This window comes from Amblyraja radiata, chromosome 5 (genome assembly GCF_010909765.2).
Source record: "Amblyraja radiata isolate CabotCenter1 chromosome 5, sAmbRad1.1.pri, whole genome shotgun sequence".
NCBI lineage: Eukaryota > Metazoa > Chordata > Chondrichthyes > Rajiformes > Rajidae > Amblyraja > Amblyraja radiata.
In genome coordinates, this window is record NC_045960.1 from 65703973 (window position 1) to 65730952 (window position 26980).

Genomic DNA, 26980 nt, shown 5'->3' on the forward strand with positions numbered 1-26980 from the left:
GCTGAAATTGCACTCTGCAAAATAATTGTATGAAAGAAAAAAGCCCATTCTTGTCAAAGTAGTCTCTCTAGATCTTAACTTTTAGTGGCTAATCAACTAAAATTGGTTTGAAATGCACAAGCTAACGGCAATGGTGAACAGCAAGCAATTACATTTGGTGCAAATAGAGTGAAATAAGTAGAGCATTGTGATTAAATATTTGCCTTCACTTCAACTTGCTGAATTTCTCAACTGCAAAGCAATTCACTGATAAACCATTGCACATATATACACACCTGTTTAAGCAACCCCATTCTTTTTGTTTTGTCATTTTTTTTCAAATAGGTTGATCTCGCTGCCACATTTGCCAAGAATCATTAGCTAAGAGCAGAATCTTAGCATTCAATTCTCAATTGAATTAGATTCAATTGAGAATTGGGTCGAATCTCATTTTAATTCATAGAATTGAGCATTAAACTGCCAAAAATCAGTGGGATTCAATGTTGCCAGTTTATTGCACTGATCTTCAATTTCTTGCACTGTTGAGTTTCATTGACAGTGCAAAGATATTACAAAAAAATGAAGGAGCGTTCCTTGGCTCCATAGATGCTGCTGCACCCGCTGAGTTTCTCCAGCACTTTTGTCTACCTTCGATTTTCCAGCATCTGCAGTTCCTTCTTAAACACAAAAAAATGAAGCATTTATTACGCAATGTGCACAACTTGTTCCTTGTGACACATTAAGCCCCGGTCCCACTTAGGAAACCTGAACGGAAACCTCTGGTGACCTTGCGCCCCACCCACGGTTTCCATGAGTTGCCAGAGGTTTTGGTCACTCACCTGGAAAGCCTCGACCGAAGCGTGAGCTGCATCTACTGACGAAAGATCCTACAGGATATTTGCTACCGACCACACACACACACACACACACACACACACACACACACACACACACACACACACACACACACACACACACACACACACACACATCGCAAAGGTGGGGGCCGGGGACAGAGGAGGAGCGCTGTCTGCGCGATGAAGAGGAAGGTAAACGGCTGCCACAGAGCATGGTAAGTCCTTTAGGAGGGAGGGAGAGAAGGGGAAAGAAGGGGAGAGAAGGACAGAGAAGGGGCAGAGAAGGGGAAAGAGAGAAGGGGATAGAAGGGGGGAGAAAGGGAGAGAAGGGGGGGGGAAGAAGGAGTGGAGACAGTTTTAAGAAGTTTAATAAAGTTAGCGGCCATTTTACCTTCCGGCGGATCTTCTAGGTCCTGAAAACCAAAGATCCGATAGGATCTTTGCTGAAAACTCCAATGAGCCAATCAAAATGGCTGGTCAGCGAAGGAGATTGCCTTCGACTGCCTGTAAATAAATAGCAACCCCACTGCACTGGCTTCGACCAAACCGCAACCTATTTTTAGTCGATGGTCGGTTTTGATTTTGTTGAAATAATCGCAGGAACATAGAAGAAGCCTCGATTATGCGGAAACCACTTTCGACCATTAGGGAGAGTGACCAAAACCTCCGGGAACTTCCGGGAACCTCACGGAAACCTTGGGTGGAGTGCAAGGTCACCAGAGGTTTCCGTTCAGGTTTCCTAAGTGTGACAGGGGCATTACTTACCTACTTAATTATTGCCTATTATGCCTCCTGGCATGTAGGGCAGCAACGAAGGCCCTCCACTCCTGTCTGTTCTGGGCTGGCTTAGGTCCATTGTTTTCATTTCCTCCTCTACAGTTCGACGCCAGGTGGTTTGGGGTCTCCCTCTTTTCCTTTTCCCTTCCGGTATCCAGTGCAGGGCTATTCTTGGGATGCTGTCTGGTTCTCTTCTCAGTATATGGCCAATCCAGTTCCAGACAATTTCCACCTTCCTGCCGGTGGCTTCCTTTCGGCTTTCACCATTGACATTCGTCCTAGCATCTGTCGATAGCCCTGGAAGTCCATCACGCCCAGTAGTGTTGATTCCTTCAGTTGATGTTTCCGTAACATATTTGTTTTACGAGACAGGGTTGTTAGCCCTGAGCTCAACCTCCAACCTGGAGGACCAGTGGATCGCTCTTCATCTCGCCTCTACCCTTCGACCTGTCCAACATGGGAGACCCTAACAGGAGACGAATCTCCCACTGGCATAACTCTAGGGGTCACTGAGACACACAAGCTCCCCGACCACGACAAGGTTGCAATCCAACATTAACTCAAGCCAATTAATTTATATGAAGACGCAACTTGCTTTATTCCTCAGCCCTAAATCCAATCCCATTACACAAAAATTAGCTTGATATATGGAATATTGATGATCGATTGTAATGCCACATTTGTTGTGTCAAGCCTGCACTCACATTTGAGTCAGATTACTGACAACTGGTGAAAGGAAAGGTAAACTTAGCTTTATTCAAACTCCTAATTGCAAAGTCGTCATACCGGCACTCAGACCATGCAATGTATATGATGCATCAGGACATGAGATAATCAGTTTTGTGGCTGGCTGTCCTTTGCTTTCTGACAACCACAGTTTTTTGCCCAGCGCTGTTTTTATGTATACATTTGAACAGGATCAATTGCCTTATTTGGGATTCTTAGAGATATGTAAAAATAATCCACTCGTATCAGTTCTCGATTCGGGTTTATTAAGGCTCAAACTGCATTTTAGTTTCCTAAATTATGTCCAGGTTAATCAATCAGCACCAATAGAGCAGGAATCTTAAATCCAGCCAGGGGAAAGTTAATAGATTAGATTTTTTTTGTCTCTGAAACCCAGTTTTGAAAATCATGTTGATTAATGATCGGCGGCTCACTCTTGCCTTGACCGGGCTTTTAATGGGGCCTGAAAGTGCTATTAGCATTCACAATGTCTACAGGGACCAGCAGAGTTCTGTGGCTAACACAGGCATGTATCAGACACCCCCACAGAATCCCCTAATGGGATAAGCAGTGCAGACAGAACAAAGGCAGCAACACTCCTTGATTAGTGTAAAAGAAAGTGAGTGTCTTGGTTCGTGTTAAAACAAAACAATGCAAAAATTCAGCAAATCAATACTCCACCTCGAATTGTTCAATTTCAAGGTGACCCATCGCTTTATTTGCAATCTGATCAAGTAATATTGTGTTTAGAAAATATAATGGTACTGCAAGTATACTCTTGTAATTTACTTGTAGTGTTGAAGGGAAGTGGGTTGGACGGGTGTCTGGAACAGCAATATGTTAGCTTTATCTTGTTCCAGCTTTCTGCCAAATCAGCTTCCAGACCAGTTATTTTCCCATTAATCTTAAAAGGATTATGTTAAGTTAATGTAGAATCAAATTCCATCTGAATATCCCAGTAAATATTGGTGAAGCCAATCCTCTCCTGCATTCCTAGCTATTACTGCCAATGGAAAATAAAGGTGCGGAGACCTGTGGCCCTTGATTTCTGATCTCTTAACATTGGCCCTATTTTACAATTACTTAACTCAATGAATGAGCGAGGGGGAAATACCACACCTCCAACAGCCAGCCATAAGGTGAAAGGGAACAGTCCTGATCCATGGCATCGTCCTTCTTATGTTTTGTTGTCAGGTTGCTTGAACACAGACATGCATAGAAATATGGCTGCCTGCCGTTGTAGTGACACCAAACAATATTTAGAGATACAACGAGGGAACGGGCCCTTCGGCCTATCGAGTCCGCACCAACAAGGAATCACCCTGTACATTAGCACTATCCTGCACACTAGGGACAATTTTGAGAAGCCAATTAACCTACAAACCTGTACGTCTTTGGAGTGTGGGAGGAAACCAGAGAACCGGAGAAACCCCCCGCAGTCACAGGGAAAACGTACAAACCCCATACAGACATTTTGTTTGAAAATACTAACAATCCACAATATTATTGCATCTGTTTGCATTTAATGCACAAATCTGGAATGGTTTCTGCATGGAGCTCCCTCTCTGTTCCAGGATTTATTGCATTCCTACTTGGTGCAGTTGATCCATTGGTGTTCCTACTGGTCACGTAATTGCAGTGAAATAAGATTTCTTTGCAATTGCACCATATTTATTTACACCGGAAATGTAAAAATGGAAGAAAATATGACTTCATTTTTAGGTTCTGGGTTATGTTTTTGTGTTCTGTCCTTTTAACTGCGGGCCTGTAATCACATTTCAACTGAAGACAACATTGAAGACACAGGACAATGCAGATGCTGGATTGCAAACAAAGACAAAATGCTGGAATAACTCAATGGGTCAGACAGAATCACTGGAAACGGATAGGAGATAGTTTGGATCAGAACCCTTCTTCAGACTGATTGTAGTCAGGGAAAAGCAAGCTGGAAAAGAGGTGGGACATGGCAAAGCCTGGCAAATGATAGGTGGATACAAGTGTGGGGGCTCAATTGACAGATGATTGGGCAAAGGTCGGAGATGATAAACCAAAAGGCTGAATGATAAGGAGTATTTACTGCAGCACAATGAAAGATCAATTAGTATCTTTATTAGTATCAATTTATTAGTATCAATTAGTATCATTAGAGGAGGAGGAGCCATCTTGGGGAACGGCTGCTAACCAGCAGCCGTCCGTTTAATTCACTTTTTTTTTTGTAGTTTTAGTGAGTCCTGTGCTTTGTTTGTGGGAGAGTTAGACTTTTTAATGTGGGGGGTACGGGGTAACAATATTTCTAGGTCCCTACCTGGTCGGTGAGGCAGCTTTTTCTCCGGGCTGCCCCGTCGACCCGTCCTCGTGGCCTACCAGCGGGCGTTGGAGCGCCGTTTCCTGGCAGGGACCGCCCAGCACCTTCAGCTTCGGTGGCGGCACAGCGCTGGAGCGCTATCGCGGAGCAGAGCGGGCGATGCCTTGCCTGGGTCGCTGCGCTGGATCGACGCGCTGGAGCTCTGGTGAGCTGTGACCGCCGAGATCAACACCTCCGGGCTGCAGGTCTGCAGAGCGGAGCGGGCGGCGCCGACTTTAACATCGGGAGCCTGGGAGCTCCAAACCGGCGCGGCCTTGTCGGCTTCGGAAGCCGCGGTCTACAGTTAGGAACTGGCCGTTCCAGGTGGCCCAGCCGCTGAAAGGACTCTCCCGACGCTGGGGCAACAGCACCCGGCCAGAACGGCCAGGAACATCGGGCCTCCGTAGAGGCAATAGCGGTGGCCTCAATAGGCCTGACTTTGGGAGAACTGGGGATGGGGACTGGACATGTGCCTTCCCCCACAGTGGTAATCATTGTGGGGGGATGATTTTTTGTGTGTAAGTGAATGTCTTGGTTTGTGTCCAAGATGGCTGTCGGAAGGGAGAGTGTACGCTGGCGCGGTTTAGCTGCCGCTGCTCTCTCTTCACATTGTGTCTTTGATTTTTTTGTCTTTGGAGCGAATTCTGTCTTTAATTTGTGTATTGGTGATGTCCTTATTATTTATTTTACTCCGACTATATGTTTTTTTACTCTTGTTAATTTCTGTAAGGTGTCCTTGAGACTTTGAAAGGCGCCCGCAAATAAAATTTATTATTATTATTATTATTATTATTATCCTTTGAAAAAAACAATCTGAAGAGGGGTTTCGGCCCGAAACGTTGCCTATTTCCTTCGCTCCATAGATGCTGCTGCACCCGCTGAGTTTCTCCAGCTTTTTTGTGTATCTTTGAAAAAAACAATGTTTGACATTGGTTTCAATTATTTCTTATTTGCTTCAAGAGATCCTGTTGAAAATGAACACTATACCTCATGCCCCAACCAGAGAGATTACTATATTAAAAAACAGATATCACAGCACCATTGCATTATGAATTGCTGTGATTTACATCTGTAAAATCTTTGCACCAGTAATGGCATGAAAATTATTTAGTTTTGCATCCCTTGGCTCATGAGCTGGCATTGCAGGAGACACTTCCAGCTGAATGAAAAGTCCACACACTGTTCAATTTCAAATCTATTATCTAACCCCATTTCACTTGAAGACTGCATGCAACACCACATGCAATCAGATGAATAATAAAACAGTGAAAAATTATTTAACATATTTTGGTTAATATTCTGGGTTCATTTTCAGATCTGCCATGAAAAATCTGGGTCTTAGCTGGAGTTGGCCGGTTGCTATTCAGGTTACAACAGGCTGCATCAGATGGCAGTGCTACAGGCCGAACTGTAATGCTGATCATCTTTAATTATGGGGCAGTGTCTGAGTTTCACACAGACATCTTCTGTAAAGGCTTTTATTAACATTTTCAGCATTGTTTTATAAACTGCTCATTTATCAGCAGTAAGACTGGATTTATTTGGTCAACTGATCCATTATTTACCAAAAACAGCATACTGAACAAAAACTAATGGCATTTATGTCAGAATGTAATTCCTATAAAATGTTTTATTATATCAGAGGAAAATATATTTCATTCTTCCTGTTACAAAACAGAAAGGTCTGACAAGGGGGAACAAAATCACATCCCATATTTGTGACTCTGGGGATGTCATTAGTAAGGACATCCTGTATACGGTGTTCTATGGAACGTTTGAATTGGCCTGGCTCTTTGTTTCGAACATTACATCATACGTATCTTTTACCTAGTAAGTGCAAGGTTGACAGTTGTTTAAGAGGAATTAACATGTAATAAAATTAAGTCTGTGTAGATGTCTTCCATACACCAATTTCCTCAATTAGTCCTTGGAACTTATACATGTTTTTTTCCCCTTGCTTTTGGGTGGGCTTACAAATGGAAGCAAAAACACAAAATAGCGGAAAAGTCCTCAGCCCAGGAGGCAGCTGTGGAAAGAAAAGCTGAGAGTGTTCGGCTGAGTGGCGGCGGGACCCATCAATCAGAGTTTGTTCCTTTCTCCATAGATATTGCCACCAGCATTTTAGTTCTTATTTCAGATTTTGAGCATGTGCAATTTATTTTGCTTAAAAATGGAAATCTTTGTTTTGTAATGGGAAAAAAACATTTAAACTGCAATCGGTGAATTAGATGAAAGCAAATTTGCTTCTGCTACAATTATGAATTAAAGGACTGGGCTCAGAACCATGGATGAAATTTGGATTCCAGGCCAACAGGACCAATTAGATGGCAGGAATATGATTAGACACATATCACAATGACGTTTTTGACCAGCGGTAGAGTTGCTGCCTTACAGCATCAGAGACTCGGGTTCGATCCTGACTATGGGTGCTGTCTGTACAGAGTTTGTACATTCTCCCCATGACCACGTGGGTTTTCCCCAGGTGCTTAGGTTTACACCCACATTCCAAAGACGCACAGATTTGTAGGTTAGACACAAAATGCTGGAGTAACTCAGCAGGAACGGGTAACATCTCTAGATAGAAGGAATGGGCGTCGTTTCAGTTTGGGACCCTTCTTCAGACTGAGAATCAGTGGAGAGGGAGACACAGAGATATGGAAAGGTAAGATGTGAAAAAGAGACAACAAAGGGGACGCCCGGGTGGTGGCGCCCGAGTGGTGGCACCATTGAGTGTGGCAGCCTCGCCATCAGCTGTCTGTCCTTTCATCCTTTTTGTTATTTTTAATCTGTCTAAAAGTTTGTTTATGGAGGTCTTTTAGTCTTTTATATGTGGGGGTGGGGGGGGAAGGGGAAAACCGTTTTTCTCAGTCACTTCCTGGTCGAGGATGAGTCTTTTCTCTGAGCCGCATCTTTGCCCTCTCCTCGCGGCCTATGATCTGGATTGGTGCGGCCTTCACTGCCAGAGACTGGCGAGAGCTTCAGCGGCGGCGCAGCACTGAATTCCATCGCAGAGCGGGCGATGCCTTACCGGGATCGCCATGTGGAGCTCCGGAGGGCCTGCCGACTTTAACACTGTGGAGCTGTGGTCTGCGGCGCTGACTCTAACATCGCCGAGCCTGGGATCTTTTGCCGAGGATCGCTACTGTTGGAGCTCTGCCCATCTCGGCCTGTAGACTTTGGAAGCCGAGGTCTCTGGTAGGAAGCGGCCGATTCGGAAACTCCAAGACGTTGAGAGTGTTCTTCCGTTCCGACGTCGGAATTTGACCATACCAGTGAGAGGGCCTGAAACATCGGGCCGCCGTTGCGGCGACTGCAGAGGCTTCAATAGGTCCCGACCACGGGTGAACATGAGGAAGTGGACCGAACTTTATTGCCTTCCCTCACAGTGGGAAACGTTGATTCTGCTGTGGGGGACGTTTTATGTTTTATCTTAAATTCTATAGTGTTGTGTAGATCTTATTTGTGCGCTGCATGGCAACTCAAATTTCACTGCACCAATTGGTGTATGTGACAATAAATGTCCTTTGTCCTTTGACAAGATCAAGGACAATATCGAATAGATCATTGTTCCCTAAAGGAAGCTGACAGCAAAGAATACAAAGATAAAATTCACCTCCTCCAACCTCATCTACTGTATCCGCTGTTCCAGTTGTGGTCTATATATGGGCGCGACCAAGAACAGGCTCGGCGATTGTTTCGCTGATCACTTCCGCCTAAATCTACGTGATCTTCCCCCTGCAATTCCCAAATTGACCTTCTGCTCTGTGCCTCCTCCACTGTCAGAGTGAGGCCCAATGTAAATTGTAGGATCAGCACCTCATATTTCACTTGGGCAGCTTACAATCCAGCGGTATGAATATTGACCTCTAACTTCAAGTAACCCATGTTTTCCCTCTCTCTCTCCATCCCTCCCCATCTTAATTCTCCACCCAGTCTGACTGTCCCCCTGATTAAATGTTATCTCTGTATGCTTCATTGTCAGTTTCCCCTAGCGAACAATGATCTATTCTATATTTTCTTTGAGCTTTCTCCCCATTGATGCCTCGTTTTCACAACTTACCCTTCCATACCTCTGTGCCTCTCCCCTGACTCTCAGTCCGAAGAAGGGTCTCGACCTGAAACCTCACACATTCCTTCTATCCAGAGATGCTGCCCGTTCCCGCTGAGTTAATCCAGCATTTTGTGTCTAACCTACAAATCTGTATGTCTTTGGTATGTGGATGTAAACCTGAGAACCTGGGGAAAACTAGCATCTGCAGTTCCTTTCTACAGATTTGTAGGTTAATTGCCTTCGGTAAAAAATAGTAAATTGTCCCGAGTGTTTTGGATAGTGCTAGTGTACGAGGATTGCTGACCGTCGTGGTCTCGGTGGGCCAAAGGGCCAATTCCATGCCGTATCTCTAAACTAAACTAAACATCTTTTTCCATGAAAGTTTTATTTAATGTGTCAGATTCATGTGTCAGATTCATGTGTCAGATTCATGTGCCAGATACATGTACAGGTGTCAGAAGTTATGGGGAGAAGGCATGAGAATGGGGTTAGGAGGGAGAGATAGATCAGCCATGATTGAATGGCGGGGTAGACTTGATGGGCCGAATGGCCTAATTCTACTCCTGTTCCTTATGACCTCATGTCCTTTGCCAATGTTTCATTGTTGCTATCAGCGATGGGCAAAGCTGGAGACAGATAACTGATCTCAGCAGTGATGGAGACCGGAACAGCGTGATGGGGATTCTGGAAGAAGATAGTTGGCAAAGTAGGAATTCAAGAAATATATCAAGGAAAAGGGGCTTGTCAGAGAAAAATATTCCTCCCGCAGAGAACATACCATTAAAAAAATTGCATCAAATTTTTAGGTAACGACGATGAACAATGCAAAAATATCTAAAAGTAGAAGTGAGACCCTCATTGCAAATGGAAGTGGCAGTTTCTATAACAGTTACTGAGGTTTCCTTGTTCTGCAGCAAGAAAGTTTTGCTGTAACAGGAATCAATTCATAGATGGTAATATCGAAACCTGGAAGTGAAAGTACTATGTTATTAATATCGAACCAATCTGGATGTTTCAAATCATAAGTCTTTACACAAGTAGACAAAAATGCTGGAGAAACTCAGCGGGTGAGGCAGCATCTATGGAGCAAAGGAATAGGTGATGGTTCGGGTCGAGACCCTTCTTCAGACTGATGTGTGAGTGGGGGGCGGGGGGGCAGGAAGAAGAAGAAGAGGCGGAGATAGTAGGCTGTGGGAGAGCTGGGAAGGGGAGGGGAAGGCGAGAGAATGCAAGGACTACCTGAAATTGGAGGTCAATGTTCATACCGCTGGGGTGTAAACTACCCAAGCGAAATTGAGGTGCTGCTCCTCCAATTTGCGGTGGGACTCACTCTGGCCATGGAGGTGGCCCAGGACCAAAAGGTCGGATTCGGAATGGGAGGGGGAGTTGAAGTGCTGAGCCACCGGGAGATCCGGTTTGTTATTGCGAACCGAGCAGAGGTGTTGCGCGAAGCGATCACCAAGCCTACGCTTGGTCTCACCGATGTAGAGCAGCTGACACCTAGAACAGCGGATGTGGTTGGAGGAGGTGCAGGTGAACCTCTGCCTCACCTGGAAAGGCTGCATAGGTCCCTGGATGGAGTTGAGGGGGGAGGTAAAGCGACAAATGTAGCATTTCCTGCGGTTGCAAGGGAAAGTCCCAGGGGAGGGGGTGGTTTGGGTGGGAAGGGACAAATTGACCAGGGAGTTACAGAAGGAGTGGTCTCTGCGGAAAGCAGACAGGGGAAGAGATGGGAAGATGTGAAGCAATGAAAAAAGATCAGCAAACTGCTGTTGGGGCTGGGAGATCAAAATACAGGCACTCACATTTTATGCAGGCGTTACATTGCTGAAAAGCAGCGCATAATTCAAACACGCCTCAATTATTTCAAAAATTGAATGCGCAAATAAGCTTTCGGTATAATTTAAACAAATGCGTTATTTCAAAAACACATAAATCAAAGATACATAAAACATGAGGTGCTTGTAATCTTTACTGTCGGGTCCTGATGGAATTTGATTGATTGGTTGATTGGTGCAGGTGCAAAGCGAGCGCTGACTGCAAGGTCAGCAGTGGAAGGCCTCCACTGGGCAAGGTCAGGTCCAGGACTCTGGCTGAGATGGGTGAGGATGACACTGGGCGGGCCAGATGCACGACCAGTTGACCACTCTCAGCAACGCCAGTCATTATCCTCCGGAGAAGAGAATTCCTAAAATTTACAATTGCCTTTTCATCTGAGCCCTGAATTGCTGGCTTTTATTCAACGTTTGTGGCCCTCAAGTTCTCAATGTTCTAGATCTGGGAATTTAAACAATGATTTCACAGTAAATGAAATGCTCACCGCAGGAAGTAGTGTTAGGGCAGCACGGTGGCACGGAGGTAGAATTGCTGCCTTGCAGCATGAGAGACCCGAGTTCAATCTTGACTGCGGGTCTGCGGGTGCTGTCTGTACGGAGTTTGTACATTCTCCCTGTGACCACATGGGATTCCTCCCATACTCCAAAGTTTGTAGGTTAATTGTCTTTGGTAATAAATACTGTATATAAATTGTCCCTAGTGTGTAGGATAGTGCTAGTGTACGGGGTGATCGCTGGTCGGCGCGGACTCAGTGGGCTGAAGGGCCTGTTTCTGCACTGTATCTTTAAAGTCTAAAGCAGTCTTTAGGATAAGCTATCGAAAGAAGGCTTTGCTTGGCCGTTCAGGTGACTGTGTAAGAACTCACAAGGGCTGACTCAAAATTCAGAATGTCGTGGGAACATACTGCCCTTAATTAAAATCACAGAAAATCAGTTCATTCTATTTCTGTGAAACACTTTACTCTGTCCATATTATCTGTTGGGTTTGTCTATGTACTAACAGCACTCAGATGACAGACCTCATCATGAAAGGATTTAATTGAGGTGAAGTGCTTTGTGATCCTCTTTCTTGTTACATGAAAAAGCAAGTCCCAAGACAGAGTAACAACGCACTTTGGGTAAAAGCTTCAGTGATAACCCATTGAACTTGGGACTATTCCAAGTGAATGTCCTTGAATCAACATTTGCACGGTGAGGTTAGTGATAAAGTGGCCACAGTTGATGATGTTGAATCTAATGGATTTACCGGTGAAGCTAATGACATGCCCCTTCCTACAAGACAGCCCAGACTGGGATCATACCCAGTGCCACATGCAGTGACATTCTCTCTCAAAGGAAGTTCAACAAAGTAGATGTGTGTGGAAACATTTCAAATCACCTCTGTTAATTTGAAGTTGTCAGTCTACTTGTTTTACAAGCATTGCAAGGGCTCTTCCTTCAACCGCAACACGACAATGTTGCAGCTGGCTTAGTCTTAGAGTCTTAGAGTTAGATATAGCTCAGGGCTAACGGAATCAAGGGATATGGGGAGAAAGCAGGAACGGGGTATTGATTTAGGATGATCAGCCATGATCATATTGAATGGCGGTGCTGGCTCAAAGGGCCGATTGGCCTACTGCTGCACCTATTTTCTATATTTCTTTGTCTCATACATCAATTTCCACCCAACCCTACACCACCTCCCTCAACCCACCAACTCCAAACAAGATTAAAATGTAACTACACTGGAAGATCTATTTAGCATCCATAGCTCACCTGTTCATTGGCTTCAATCTCAGAATATCCTTCAGTTCACAAGTAGCCGACCAGCACATTTCACCCAAAGGATGATAAAACAATTTCAGTGTGATCGTGCAGTTCAAGGAACTGCAGATGCTGGTTAATGCACAAAAGGACACAAAGTGCTGGAGTAGGTCAGGCAGCATCTCTGGAGAACACGGATAGGAGACCTTTCAGGTCGAGACCCTTCTCCAGTCTGTCACCTGAAGTGTCACCTATCCACGTTCTCCAGAGAGGCTGCCTGATCTGCTGAGTAACTCCAGCACTTTGTGTTTTTTCAGTGTGATCATTAGTGTCGCATGCTGACAAAGGGATCCTTGGGCACCATTTTTATTGACGGGTTTTTAGATTGATGCAACATCAGTATTTGGCTTTACCAAATTAAATCAGTTTGCCAATTAGTGAGTGTATGTAGACAAAAATGCTGGAGAAACTCAGCGGGTGAGGCAGCATCTATGGAGCGAAGGAAATAAGCAACGTTTCGGGTCGAAACCCTTCTTCAGACTGATGTGAGGGTCGGGGGGTGGGGGGGGGAGGGTGGAAGAAAGGAAGAGGTGGAGCCAGAGGGCTGAGAAGGGGAGGAGAAAGTAAGGGCTATCTGAAATTAAAGGTCAATGTTCATACCACTGGGTGTAAACTGCCCAAGCGAAATATGAGGTGCTGCACCTCCAATTTACAGTGGTCCTTACTCTGGCCATGGAGGAGGCCCAGGACAGAAAGGTCGGATTTGGAATGGGAGGGGGAGTTGAAGTGCTGAGCCACCGGGAGATCAGGTTGATTATTGCGAACTGAGTGTAGGTGTTGGGCGAAGCGATCGCCAAGCCTACGCTTGGTCTCACCGATGTAGAGCAGCTGACATCTAGAGCAGCGGATGCAATAGATGAGGTTGGAGGAGGTGCAGGTCAGCCTCTGCCGCACCTGGAAAGACTGCTTGGGTCCTTGAATGGAGTCAAGGGGGGAGGTAAAGTGACAAGTGTAGCATTTCTTGCGGTTGCAAGGGAAAGTGCCCGGAGAGGGGGTGGTTCGGGTGGGAAGGGACAAATTGACTAGGGAGTTACGGAGGGAGTGGTCTCTGCGGAAAGCAGACGGGTGAGGAGATGGGAAGACGTGGCAAGTGGTGGGATCCCGTTGGAGGTGGCGAAAATGTCAGATAATTATTTGTTGTATGTGACGGCTGGTAGGGTGGAAGGTGAGGACAAGGGGGACTCTGCCCTTGTTACGAGTAATATGTGTAAATATGTTGTGAATGGATTATTTTGTCTGTTGCAGGCAATGGAAAGCAAGCTGCTTGTTGGAGGCAAGAATATCATGGACCATACCAATGAACAACAAAAAATGCTGGAGCAGAAGAGGCAAGAGATTGCAGAGCAGGTGAATGCTATTTATGATAGTTTCTTTGATGTTTTGACACATGTAGACCTTGCACTTAATCTAGAGATTTTACCAGCTGCTTTACTGCCTTGCTGCCTGGATTGTTTGGCCAAGCAGCATCTGTCCTAGCCAGGGGCGGAAATCCCGGGGGGGCCAAGGGGAACATGTCCCCCCTCTGTTTTGAAAGGTGGGGGACGATCCCCCCCAAGTTTTTGTAATCCGGATTTTAAAACCCGGTGAAATTTCCGCTTTCTGCGAGACAGTGGGGGTGAGACTGCTGATCGAGGGCGCTGATTGGACGAGGGAGACATCAGTCAGCAGGCAATGGGGGCGGGACATGATGATTCAGCGCGATCATTGGAGGAGGGAGGAGTGGGGGGGTGGGGTGGGGAGGAGGGGGGGAGGGTGGGACAGAGGATAGAGTGCGGTGATTGGAGGAGGGAGACGTGCCAAAACACTCTCGGCACAGACCTGTGCCTCATCCGCAGCCAGGATCAATCCCGGGTCTCCGGCGCTGTCCCGTCCCCACCCGAGTGCCCCCCTCCCCCACTGGTGGCCAGAGACGTCGGGAGTCAGACGGGAGCTGTACCTCCAGGCCCACAGCCAGCGCAGAGAAGCAGCGCTAAACCCAGCTCAACTCTGCCTGTCCCGCCAGGTTAAGCTACAGCCCTGCCTGGGCTTGCGGGAAATATGGCCCAGGTTTACAGCCAGCGCGGAGAAGCACGCAGGTGTCTCGTCAGTCCACGCAGGACTGTAGGTTAACCCGGCGAGACAGGCAGAGTTGAGCTGCATTTAGCGCTGGATTGAGCCTCCGATGTGTCGTGTGGGCGCGTGTGTGTGAGGGCGGCCAAGAAATTGTGTCCCCCGGTCCCCTCCATATTTTGATAGCGTTTTCCGTGCCTGGTCCTAGCATGGATATTAGACAGAAATAATAAATGAGTTAACACTAACTGCCTGACTATATTAATGACAAAATCTGTACAGTGGAAGTCCTGTAATACCGGATTTTTGGCCTCAGGCTGAAGACAGGATTAAGTTTAACTGACATTGTACAACTCACTCTTACGATTCACATGAACAATGGTGAATTGGATGAGAGGCAGCAGGATGAACAAGTCCACAGTTCTGTATGCCTTAGTTAATACTGATTAATATGCCCCTTTTCAAATGTAACAACTTACCTGAGCATTGTTGGGGACAAAAGATTTATGAAGCTACCTTTCCCACTGATAGTTCAAAGCAAACCTGAGAAAGACTGAAGAAAACAAGGAAAACGCCATGACTGCGAAAATCTCAATGAAGTACTAATGTTTAGGCAGGAATGCTTAATATGTAATGGTTATTTTTCCCTTTTTGAAACAGAAACGGAGAGAACGAGAAATGCAACAGCAGGTGCTGCTACAGGATGAGGAGACAGTGGAACTGAGGGAAACCTACACCTCACTTCAGCAAGAAGTTGAGATGAAAACAAAAAAGCTGAAAAAGGTGAGAAAAAAAGTAAGAACCAACTTAATACTCTACCTTTTACGATTTCCTTTAAAAAAATGAAACACTATTGTTTCTTTTGGTAGCATAGAAGTCATTGCAGTTTTGCTGAAAATTACCATAAAACCCCTAATAATTAAAAACTACCTCCATCTAACAGATGGGGAATGTATGTAAAATCAATTGGTAATATTCATTAGTATTGGGCACAAATCAAGCTGAATTGCAAAGGCAGACTCTTATGGGGAAGGCACATCAAGATATTGTCTATGGAAGTTGACTTGGAGCATGTATTCTTTGTAATATGTTCTGCTTCAAGTTCAGCATTTTAATTAGCATTGAGAGTATGTGTGCACAGATGTGCATAACAAATTGTTGGGAAAGCTCGACTGAGCAGGGGTTACCCCAGGATAGAGTGAAATCTGAAGGTTGGGATAAATAACTGAAAAGATAACTTTATAAATAATTTCAAACTATTGTACTGCTTTTTCCTTAGGAAATAATCATGAAAGGCATTTGGAAAATGTATACTGTGCTTGGTTCTCCTGTTTTCTTTTATCAGCTTTTATTGGGTAACTTAATGTGTTTGTCATTAGTAGATATCTTAAATGCTTCCTCAGTTTGTCCACTACTGTTTCAGGCAATCAGTACTTTGCCGTTGACTGCAATTTGTTTTTGATGAGACGCGATAGGAGACACAAGCTCTGATTTTACTCGATTTTGCAGTGGATGCTGGCCTACTCAAATGATGAGCACAGGTCACATGCTAGGTGCCTATGGAAATCCTCTCGACTGTTGAAATCTGCTCTGGTGGTTAGCACTAGCCACATCAACTACTTTTTTTTTAACAACCATGCAGGCTAGATGGAGAAACATTTTCATGACCCCCCTCTCCAAGGTATACTAAATGGACACAGCAGAGCTGTCTGATTGCAAACTGAGAATTATTTTGCCTGATATATGAACAGTAAGAAGGTTATTTTAAAATTGTAATGATGTTTCTGGATTAAAAAGGGTATCCCTGGAGTCTTGAGGACATCACCAACGCAGGTGTAACCAAGCTCAAAGATTAGTTATCCAGAACCCAATTTGCTGGTTTGAGCATATAGACAAAACTCTTCTTCAGTGAGTATGGCAACAGCTCAAGGTAGACATTGGATCTCTTAAAAGACATTTTGATGGTGCTCAGTCTGTACAAACGAGCAAATATTCAGGTTTTGCTTTCAATTTGTGTGCTACAGTACTTCTATGAAAGAAAGGCTAGGCATTTCTTCACTGGATAATCTCCAAAGCTTCCTTGAATTACTTCCGATTAGTTAGTGAGAATTGGAAACTAATAGGATGTTCGGATATACTATTGCTTCAAAGTCAACTCCACAGCCACTACTCCCTCCACAATTCCGTGGTTCACTCATCCCATCCCACCCAGCCCTCAGGTACCTTCCCCTGCAACCGCAGGAGATGTAATACCTCCTTCCTCACCTCTGCCCAGCAATGCTTCCTGATGAGACAGAGGTAAATATGCAAGGTACACACAATTGCTGGGGAAACTCAGCGGGTGCAGCAGCATCTATGGAGCGAAGGAAATAGGCGACGTTTCGGGCCGAAACCCTTCTTCAGACTGATGGGGGGTGGGGAAAGAGAGAAGGAAAAGGGGAGGAGGAGGAGGAGCCCGAGGGCGGGCGGATGGGAGGGTGGGAGGAGACAGCTAGAGGGTTAAGGAAGGGGAGGAGACAGCACGGGCTAGCCAAATTGGGAGAATTCAATGTTAATGCCATAAGGACGCAAGGACCCCAGACGGAATATGAGGTGCTGTTCCTCCAATTTCCGCTGTTGCTCACTCTGGCAATGGAGGAGACCCAGGACAGAGAGGTCGGATTGGGAATGGGAGTATGCACCTCTTCAAACTTTATTTACTGCACTGAGACCCAGTCACCCTGCTGTTTTTCACTTCTTCATGCACTCAACTCACACCCCAAGTCTCTTTTTCCACAACCCCCATCCCCTTCCACCTTCATTCCACCCTCTGTCTTTACATCGTACAACCATCAGGCTATTAAACACTACAACCTCAAATAAGCTCTGAACTACAATGGATTATTATTATTATTATTATTGCACCACTGTTGCTTGTTTTTTGAGTGTGTGTGTATGTGTGTGTATGTATATATGTGTGTGTGAGTGCACTTGTGAGTATGTGTATATATATTTTTTTTTCCTCTCGTTTATCATATTGTTTACGGTGTATTATGTTTACATATTCTGTTGTGCTGCAGCAAGTAAGAATTTCATTGCTCTTTTTGGGACATGACAATTAAACACTCTTGACTCTTGACATTTCATTTTTCCTCTCTCCTTAACACCTTTTTAACTCCTTTTCATTTCTAGTCATTGCCGATTACTCATCTTATTGCCACCCCTCTGTAATCAAACTCCCCTCACCTATATTAACCTTTCACTTGCCAGGCTTTGTCCTGCTCCCACCTCTCTTTTCCAGCTTTCTCACCGCACTACAATCAACCTGAAGAGAACTGACCTAAAACGTCGCCTCTCTATTCCCTCCACAGATGCTGCTTGACCTGCTGATTGCAGCATCTTTAGTTCCTTTTGAATCCATTTTGTTAGAACCGCTTTTGGCAGCTATGAGATTAATGCGATGTGTTTGTCATCCACCATCTACCTGATTGTCATTCATCATCTGTCCAGCAGACAGATGCTTTGTGATATAGGTAATGATGTAGAACAATCCTCATCATATTTTAACGTTGTTTAGAAGCGACCTTGTTTCATCAGACAGTGCATCATCAGATATTTCTTCAGAGAACAGATGTACTGAGAAATATCCCAACATCTTGAAATCATCTCATCAAATTTCTATTGGTCTAGGAAGGAACTGCAGATGCTGTTTTAAATCGAAGATAGACCCAAATGCTGGAGTAACTAAGCGGGACAGGCAGCATCTGAAAAAGGGTCTCGATCCAAAAAGTCACCAATTCCTTCTCTCCAGAGATGCTGCCTGTCCCGCTGAGTTACTCCAGTTTTTTTTTGTCTAAATTTCTATTTACAGTACTTTTGCCAGCAACTGTGGAAAGGAAAAAAAAACGTATAAAAATACATCAACATCTTGTCAAACGAGACATTCCTCCTCATTTGCTGATGATGGTGTTTCTTGCTGCGGTGGCTGACTGGCTTATAAAGGAACAGATGCTCCTCACCTCAGTAATTCATCTGATTGTTTAGGAAAAGTGTCTTTGGGCAGTCAGTATTTTCATATCGAGCGTCGCAGACCTGGAACGCGATACCATGCGTCATACGGGATCTGCCAACCCTTACCTCATTTACCAAACATCTAAAAATATGGTTACTGCAATATCAAAATTGCAATCATAATCTACATTAAAAATAACCTATGGTACTCTTTAATTGCTACTTTTTTACTTTATTGTTTGTTTTGTTTTTGTTTTTGTCTTTTGTTTTTACCTTGTTTGGGATGTGTTTACCTTGTGTTGGGACTAAAGATGGAAATTAGCTACTGGCTACAATCTTGCATATTACATGCAAATGTTTATTAATATGCACTGTCCCTAATAAAATCAATTCAATTCAATTGATCAAGCTGCAAGTGTCCGTCTGTTGCAAACATGTGAGCAGTTAACAGGTGGGATAATCTCTCCGTCTGGGTCTGTGTACATGGCGATTTTCCATTTTATAAATGAAAACATTGGATCCTTTATACAATGGACAATAGGTACAGGAGTAGGCCATTCGGCCCTTCGAGCCAGCACTGCCATTCACTGTGATCATGGCTGATCATCCACAATCAGTACCCCGTTCCTGCCTTCTCCCCTTATCCCTTGCCTCTGCTATCTTTAAGAGCTCTATCTAACTCTTGAAAACATCCAGAGAACTGTCCACTGCCTTCAGAGAATTCCACAGATTCACAACCCTCTGAGTGAAAAATTGTTTCCTCATCTTCGTTCTAAATGGTTAACCCCTTATTCTTAAACTGTGGCCCCTGGTTCTGGACTCCCCCAACATCGGGAACACGTTTCCTGCCTCTAGCGTGTCCAATCCCTTAATAATCTCATATAAGATCCCCTCTCATCTTTCTGAATTCCAGTGTATACAAGCCCAGTCGCTCCATTCTTTCAACATATGACAGTCCCGCCATCCTGGGAATTAACCTCGTGAACCTACGCTGCTCTCCCTCAATAGCAAGAATGTCCTTCCTCAAATTTGGGGACCAAAACTGCACATTCAGAGTAGATCTATGAAGGACAGAGTGGCACGGTGGTGCAGCAGTTAAGTTGCTGCCTTACAGTGCCAGAGACCTGGGTTTGATCCTGACCACATGTGCTCTCTGTACAGAGTTTGCATGTTCTTCCTGTGACTGCATGGGTTTTCTACAGGTGCTCTGGTTTCCTCCCACATTCCAAAGATGTGCAGGTTAATTGGCTTTTGTAAATTCTCCCTCGTGTGTAGGTTACGAAAGTGGGATAACAAAGAACTAGTATGAACTGGTGATTGTTGGTTTGTGTGGATCCGGTGGGCTGAAGGGCCTGTTTTATATGCTGTATCTCTAAATTAAAGAAACTAAACAAAGACAGCGTTGTTCCTCGAAAAAGTCAGGGTAAACCCATGGTTACAGTGTAAGAATATTTAATTAATACTATAAATTTGGTGACAGTTAAATGGTACGTAACACAAAATATTTTGAACTTTATTATTAAAAACAATGTATTTTACAAAGTAAAACCTTTAAACCAAATATTTTAAATTGCAATATACTTTCTACAGTTGCAGTCACAATCCTTTGGTTTTGAAGATGTGGACCAAAGGTCGTTCGAGTTTTTTATTCTGATGAAAATGATTCCCATCTCTCCCGTCTTCTGTTCCTCTTTATCCCACTGCAGCTCTTTGCGAAGCTCGAGGCTGTGAAGGCTGAGATTCAGGACCTACAGGATGAACATGTGAAGGAGCGACAGAACCTGGAGCATGTCCAGAATGAACTGACGCGGGAGCTCAAACTCAAGTAAGTTCAGGACATTTGGAAACAATGACCGAACAATCGCTCCACATTTATTTTCAACATTAAAACGGCATTGTGGGTCATGTAAAGAGCTCTGAATTCATGCACAGGCTACGCTGATTTTTTTTGTCCAGTTTCTCCGTGCAATGGGGGAAACCTAACATTGCTGAAAGCTGAATCTAATATTGTCGGTTTTAGTTTGACTTTCTTGTGTGCCTGTGAAGCTGCTGCGAGTAAGGTTTTCATTGCACCTGAACCTCACCGTACCTGTGCATATGACAATTAACGCAATGTGACTTCATGTTGCATGTTCTCAGCAGGGTAGTACAGCAGGTGTTATCACAGCAGACAGCTCTAAAAGGGACTCACAGCAATGCAAACAATACTCCAGCAACGACAGCAGAGTGTTGTAACTGAATGAATAGATGACCAATTATGGGAGGAAGGGGTGCAGGTGTGCTCTGTCAGACGTGGAGAGGCTTGTGAAGAGATTGCCAACATGAGACATTATCTATGTGCATGGGGACGGTCCAGTTGACACCCTGTCCCTCCTGAAGTAAAGTTAGCAGAAAGCTCTCTACAAATACGAGCGCAGTCTCATGAATGTTTGCTGTTAGCAATAGCCAGCCGTGCAGGCACATGGATGTGCCCAGCCTGCCCCACTCCTGTAACTGAAGGAAAACTAAATGAGGTCCTCGTGGAGTTTGGCTGATGTCCCCGATGCAACATCAAGGGTCAATTTAACATATCTGAATGAATCTCTGCTTCCCCTCCCCACAACAATTCTCCCATGATCCTACCCTCTTTTATCCCTTCCTCCTCCCCCGTCCTCTTTCATCTATATCCCTCCTTCTGGCTTTACATTTCATGTCAGTCTGAAAAAGAGTACTCACCTGGAATATCGCCACTCCACGTTCTCCAGAAATGCTGCCTGATCCGCTGAGTTACTCCAACAATTTGTATCTTAATTGCAAGGATAGATCATTTACATGGCCCTTTTATTGAAAGGCAAATTTTGGAAGACAGGAAGCTGTCTGAGAGAAAATATTCTTTTAACATATGGCCTCAATAAAATAATGGGGACACAATAATGCCTAGAACTGTATTATCAAGAGTTGGATGATCCTGTGGGGACATTGGGTCTGTCCAAATGGATGAATGAGCAAAATGGTAAGTATTTAGTTTGTGATCTGGAAACTACATGTTTGTTTCCCACTTCTGGATTGATGACTTCTTCCTTTTCCCCATACGAACAAAACCAGCATTTTGTCCCCAATTCCTGAATGTTGCACCCCACAATGTGTCATGTGTCTTTCTTTTCTTCTAGCTCAAGGATCTTCTCATTCTTCTTGTCCCAACTAATTTTCAATCTGTGTCTGTAGATCATAATTCAAATGCCTCAAGTCTTCTTCTTCTTCTTCTTCTTCTTCATCTTCTTCTTCTTCAGGATTCAAGGTCCAGTTATCACCTCGCTATCTTGCGCTTGAGCACCTAAAACACTTGTGCATTCTACATCTTGTCACTGGCTTCATTTTATAATTGCACAAAAACACTCTCATGCTAATGAATGTCTTGTATACAGTTACTGGTCCCTATTCAATTTATTTGTTGTTTCAGCCATTTGATGTTCTTAAACTGTTCAAATGAACAATTGTATTGACTTGCTCTATTTCCATACTGTTCACTCGAAGGTCTGATTTTGGGGATTCTCTTTCATTGTGGTTTAGCTTTGTCTTCTTCTAATTAATTTTTGACCCACATTGCAAGTTCTGCTGACATATTTGCTGCAGTATTTTATCATTTATCCTTTGCCGCAGTAATCTGTTCTTTATCATATGTGTCAACTTCATCTTATGGTTAGTACAATGAGTTGTTCCGACATTTGAAACTGTCTATCGCAAGAGGCAAAAATTATGATCATGTTTCACTCATTTCTACCCATGTCTTACACAGGTATCTGATTATTGAAAATTTTATTCCACCTGAAGAGAAAAATAAAATCATGAACCGGCTGTGTTTTGACTGTGAGGAGGATCAATGGAAATTTCTGCCTCTGGTGCCTGCTGACAAGTAAGTCTCTGTTTAGTCTTAGATTATAGTTAGACTCTTTCTTATCGAACAGTGGCCGCACAGTGGTGCAGCTAGTAGAGCTGCTCTCTCACAGCGCCAGACACCCAGCTTTAATCCTGACCTTGGATTTTGCACATTCTCCCTGTGACTGCGTGGGTTTCCTCCAGGTTCTGCAGTTTCCTCCCATATCCCAATAACCTGTAGGTTTGTGGGTTAATTGGCCTCTGTAAATTGTCACTGGTGTGTAGGGAATGGATGAGAAAGGGCGGTAACGTAGATCGAATGTGAATGGGTGATTGATGGTTGGTGTGGATTTGATGGGTCCAAGGGCCTGATACTATGCTGTAACTTGAAACTAAACAGTACCACACAAGAAAAGACCCTTTGGTCTGCAATCGCCATGCTGAACACGATGCCAGGTTAAACTAATCTGCTCTGCCTGCACATGACCCATGACCCTCCATTTCATGCATAACCATTTGTCTATCTAAAAGCCTCTTAAAGGCCCCACTTGCATCAGTCTCTACTGTCGCCACCTCAGACATCTCCTTTATACGTTGCCACTCTCACGATGTTAAGCCCTCTGATCTTTAACAGTTCTACACTGGAAAAAAGGTTCTGACTGTCTACCCTATCTGTGTTTGTCATCATTCTGTCAGGTCTCCCCTCAGCCTCACATGCAAGGTTAACAAACATCTTGAGTAGGGGAAAGAAGGAATGACAAATCCCAAATATCCAACAGAGAAAAGTTATTCTTAAACTTATTCCTTAAACTTTGGCCCTTTGATGATAGTTTTCCAACCTCACTGACCTGTGGTGAGGGGGAAGGGAAACCTTTATATGTCAATACCACAATGGATTCAGAAACAACAACACCTCAACTTCCAATATATGCCAATGGCAAGCAAGCTCAAAGCGCAAAGGAAGTTAGTTATTGTGGTGATGGCACATGAAAATTATATTAGAGAGGCAGATGTTTCGATTAACCAATAGTTGCTTAAAATTAAAAGATTGGAGCTGTTGCATATCTAGAACATAGAACAGTACATGCCATAATCACAGTGAATGGCGGTGCAGGCTCGAAGGGCCGAATGGACTATTCCTGCACCTATTTTCTATGTCTATGTTTCTAAGTACAGAGGAGGGACAAGCCCTTTTGCACACAACAACCATGCTGAACAATACAATACAATACATTTATTTGTCATTTGGACCCCGTTGAGGTCCAAACGAAATGCCGTTTCTGCAGCTATACATACAAAACAAAAAAGACCCAAGACCCAACACAATTTACACAAACATCCTTCACAGCGCATCTTCTCCTCGCTGTGAAGGAAGGCAAAAAAAAACATATCTCTCCCCTGCACTCCCCTCTCCCCCCCATGTCAGAGACAAAGACAGAGTCAAAGCCCCCGGCGCGCGATGTTAAATGTCCCGCAGCCATTAAAGCCACGCCGGGTGATGCAAGGCCACGCACCGGGTCTTGGTGTTGGAGCCCCGGCGGGCTCTTGGTGTTGGAGCCCCGGCGGGCGCTCACAAAGTCCCGCGGCCATTCCAAGCCGCGCGGGGCGGTGATGTAGGCCCCGATCCAGGTAATCTTCAACCCCGCAACTCGGGCGGGAGAAGTCGCCGTTGCGGAAGCCCCGAAAAGCGGTCTCCCACCAGGGACCCGTCGGGTCTCCCGTGCAGGGGAAAGACCTTAAAGTTCCCCCCCCCCCCCACACACACATACACCGACAAAAAAAACCAATAAAAACTACATAGAAACAAGACAGAAAACAATAAAAAGACAGACGGACTGCAGAGGCCGCTGCTGACAAGAGTCGCGCCGCCCACCGGAACATGATGCCAAGTTAAACTAATCTCCTCTGCCTGCACATGATCCATATCCCTCCATTCCCTACTTATCCATGTGCCTTTCAATAGCTATCATGTCTGCCTTCACCACCACTCCTTGTAGCACCTTCCAGGCACCCACCTCTCTCGAATGAAAAAACTTGCATCACACATCTCCTTTAAACTTTGTTCCTCTTACCTTCAAGCTGTGTGCTCTAGAGGCATAGTCATGCAGCGTGGAAACAGGCTCTTCGGCCCAACTTGCCCACGCCAACCAACATGCCCCAACATGCCCCATCTATACTAGTCCCACTACCTGTGTTTGGCCCATAACCTTCTAAATCTATCCTATCCGTCCCTGACCAAATGTTTTTTAAAAGTTGTGATATTACTTGCCTTAATATCATGTCTTTGACATTTCCACCCCAGGAAAAGGGTTCTGACCAGCTACCATATCTATGCCTCTTATAATTGTATATACTTTTATCAGTTCTCCCCTCAATCTCTGGCATTCCAGAGGAAATAAACCAAGTTTGTCTATCTGGATTTTTATCTTCATTGAATTTAACGGTGCATTCCTTTCTAACTCTGATCTCTCCCTGCCTCCAGGATCACTTTGCCATCTTACATGAGTGCTGCTGCTGGCTTCATAGAGTTGCATTTCCAACCTTCTGCCTAGAAAAAAACAATTATGTGTTAATGGTTTGCAAATTCCAATAACAGGGGGCCTGAAAATAAGGTGCGACACAAGCTGATCAATTCAGATGCATCAATGTTCACGTGTATCAATGCTCCCTAATTCAGTTATAGTTTGATAGGAATGAAAAATTAAGCACGGTCAGAGAGACATGAATGCAGGATGAGGGGATGGGGGTGGCAAGCTGTGGATTGAAGGTGATTAGACTGTGCAATCCCTAAATGTGCACACTTGTCAAATCTCCTTATATTCACAGCCTGCCACCCGACTCCCTCATCCTACATTCTTGCTTCTCTAACCATGCTTAATTTTTCATTCCTATCAAACTATGTGTTGTTGGGAACATTTATACGAAAGCAGGACAAGTTGGAGATGCTTTCTGTGTCAACCTCCATCATTGGGAAAGTGTGGAAAGTCAATGTTTAAGGTCTTTATTTTGTCATAAGCTTTGCTGCTGTTCATTTTAGCATAAGCAGCAACATTTCATGAATTCATTGATACTTCTACCTTTTTAAAAAAAATGGTTGAACAACATTAACTTTGTGGCACATGAGTTCAAATGTGATCACTGGTGTTATATTACAAATCTTACTATTGAAAGATCTTCATTTGGTACATAAAGCATGTGAAAACTGTTACTACATTTTATGTTTGTACAATCTGTTTTCTTTTATCCAGACACCAAATGAAGAAACGGTCTACGTCTGCAGTTGGCTACAAGCGACCAATCAGCCAGTATGCCAGAGTTGCTATGGCAATGGGCATTCATCCCAGATATCGCGTAAGAGATAAATTATCTGATAAGATTTTAATGGACTGCCGAGACCTTTCTATGTTGCATCGAAATAGCTTTTGTCCTCAAGTCGGGAAATGCTTGCAAAAAGTTATTTTTTCAGATCCATTTTATAATCACAATAAGGAGTCATTGAGTTGCACAGCACAGGCATGGACCCTTTGGTCCACCACATTCATGCCAACCCTTATTGCTCATCAACACTAATCCCATTTGTTTCGTTTTAATTTAGTTTATTGTCATGTGTACTGAGGTGCTGTGAAAAACATTTTTGTTGCAGTCAGTGGAAAAACTGTTCAAGATTACATTCAAGTCGCCCACAGTGTACTGATACAGGATAAGGGGAATAATGTTGCGTGGAAGTTAAAGTCCATAAAAGTCTGATTAAAAATAGTGCGAAGGTCTCCAAAGAGGTAGATTGTATCTCAGGACCACTCTCTAGTTAGTGATAGGATGGTTCAGTTGCCTAATAACAGCTGGAAAAAACTGTCTCTGAATTTGGAGGTATTTGTTTTTTACACTTCTGTCCCTCTTGTGTGATGGGAGAGGGGAGAAGAGGGAGTGTCCGGGGTGAGGCTCATCCTCGATTATGCCGGCGGCCTTGCTGAGGCAGCGTGAAGTGTAGATGGAGAAATGGAAGGTTTGCGTGATGGTCTGGGCTGCGTCCATAATTTTCTGCAATTTCTTGTGGTCTTGGATGGAGCTGTTCCCAAATCATGCTGTTTTGCATCCTGTAAAATGCTTTGTAAGGCACATCTGCAGGTTGGTGAGAGTTGTTGGGGACATGCCAAATTTCATAAGCCTTCTAAAGAAGTGGAGGCGTTGGGGTGCTTTCTTGGTTGTTGCTTCAATATGGCTAGTCCTGGACAAGTTGCTGGTGATATTTCCTCATAGGAATTTGAAGCTATCAACCATCTCTATCTCAGCGCCGTCAATATCACCAGGGTATGTGTACCGCTTTGCTTCCTGAAGTCGATCATTATCTCCTTTGTCTTGCTGACATTAAGAGAAAGGTTGTTGTCTTGCACCAGGTTATGGCATGCTTAATCTCCTTCCTGTACTCCATCTCATTATTTTGTGATATCTGGCCCACTATGGTGGCGTCATCTGCGAATTTGTAAATTGAGTTGGAAATTTGTAAAGGAGCTAGACTATGAATTCAGTTGCCCCCATTAGGTTTGTATCTTTCTAAGCCCTACCTATTCAAGGTCCACTCTATGTAACTCTTAAACCTAATAATTGTATCTGATTTCATCACCTCCTCTGGCAGCGAGTTCCAGATATCAACCACCCTCTGCTTTAAAAAAACATTCTCCTCAAATCCCCTTAAAACTCCTTCCTTGAACATTGA

The 26980-nt window shown here is 44.2% G+C and overlaps 1 protein-coding gene across 2 annotated transcripts in view; it reads left to right on the forward strand.

Moving 5' to 3' along the window:
• Positions 1-26980, forward strand: part of kif3c (kinesin family member 3C) — a 131291-nt gene that overhangs the window by 86931 nt on the left and 17380 nt on the right. Inside the window, exons 4-8 of one of the 2 annotated variants that reach the window (XM_033021419.1) lie at positions 13618-13719; positions 15082-15216; positions 20118-20236; positions 22187-22303; positions 25515-25617. In XM_033021419.1, coding sequence (XP_032877310.1) covers positions 13618-13719; positions 15082-15216; positions 20118-20236; positions 22187-22303; positions 25515-25617 — 576 coding nt within the window. The remainder of the gene's footprint in view (positions 1-13617; positions 13720-15081; positions 15217-20117; positions 20237-22186; positions 22304-25514; positions 25618-26980) is intronic. The other variant, XM_033021420.1, reaches the window with a different exon arrangement.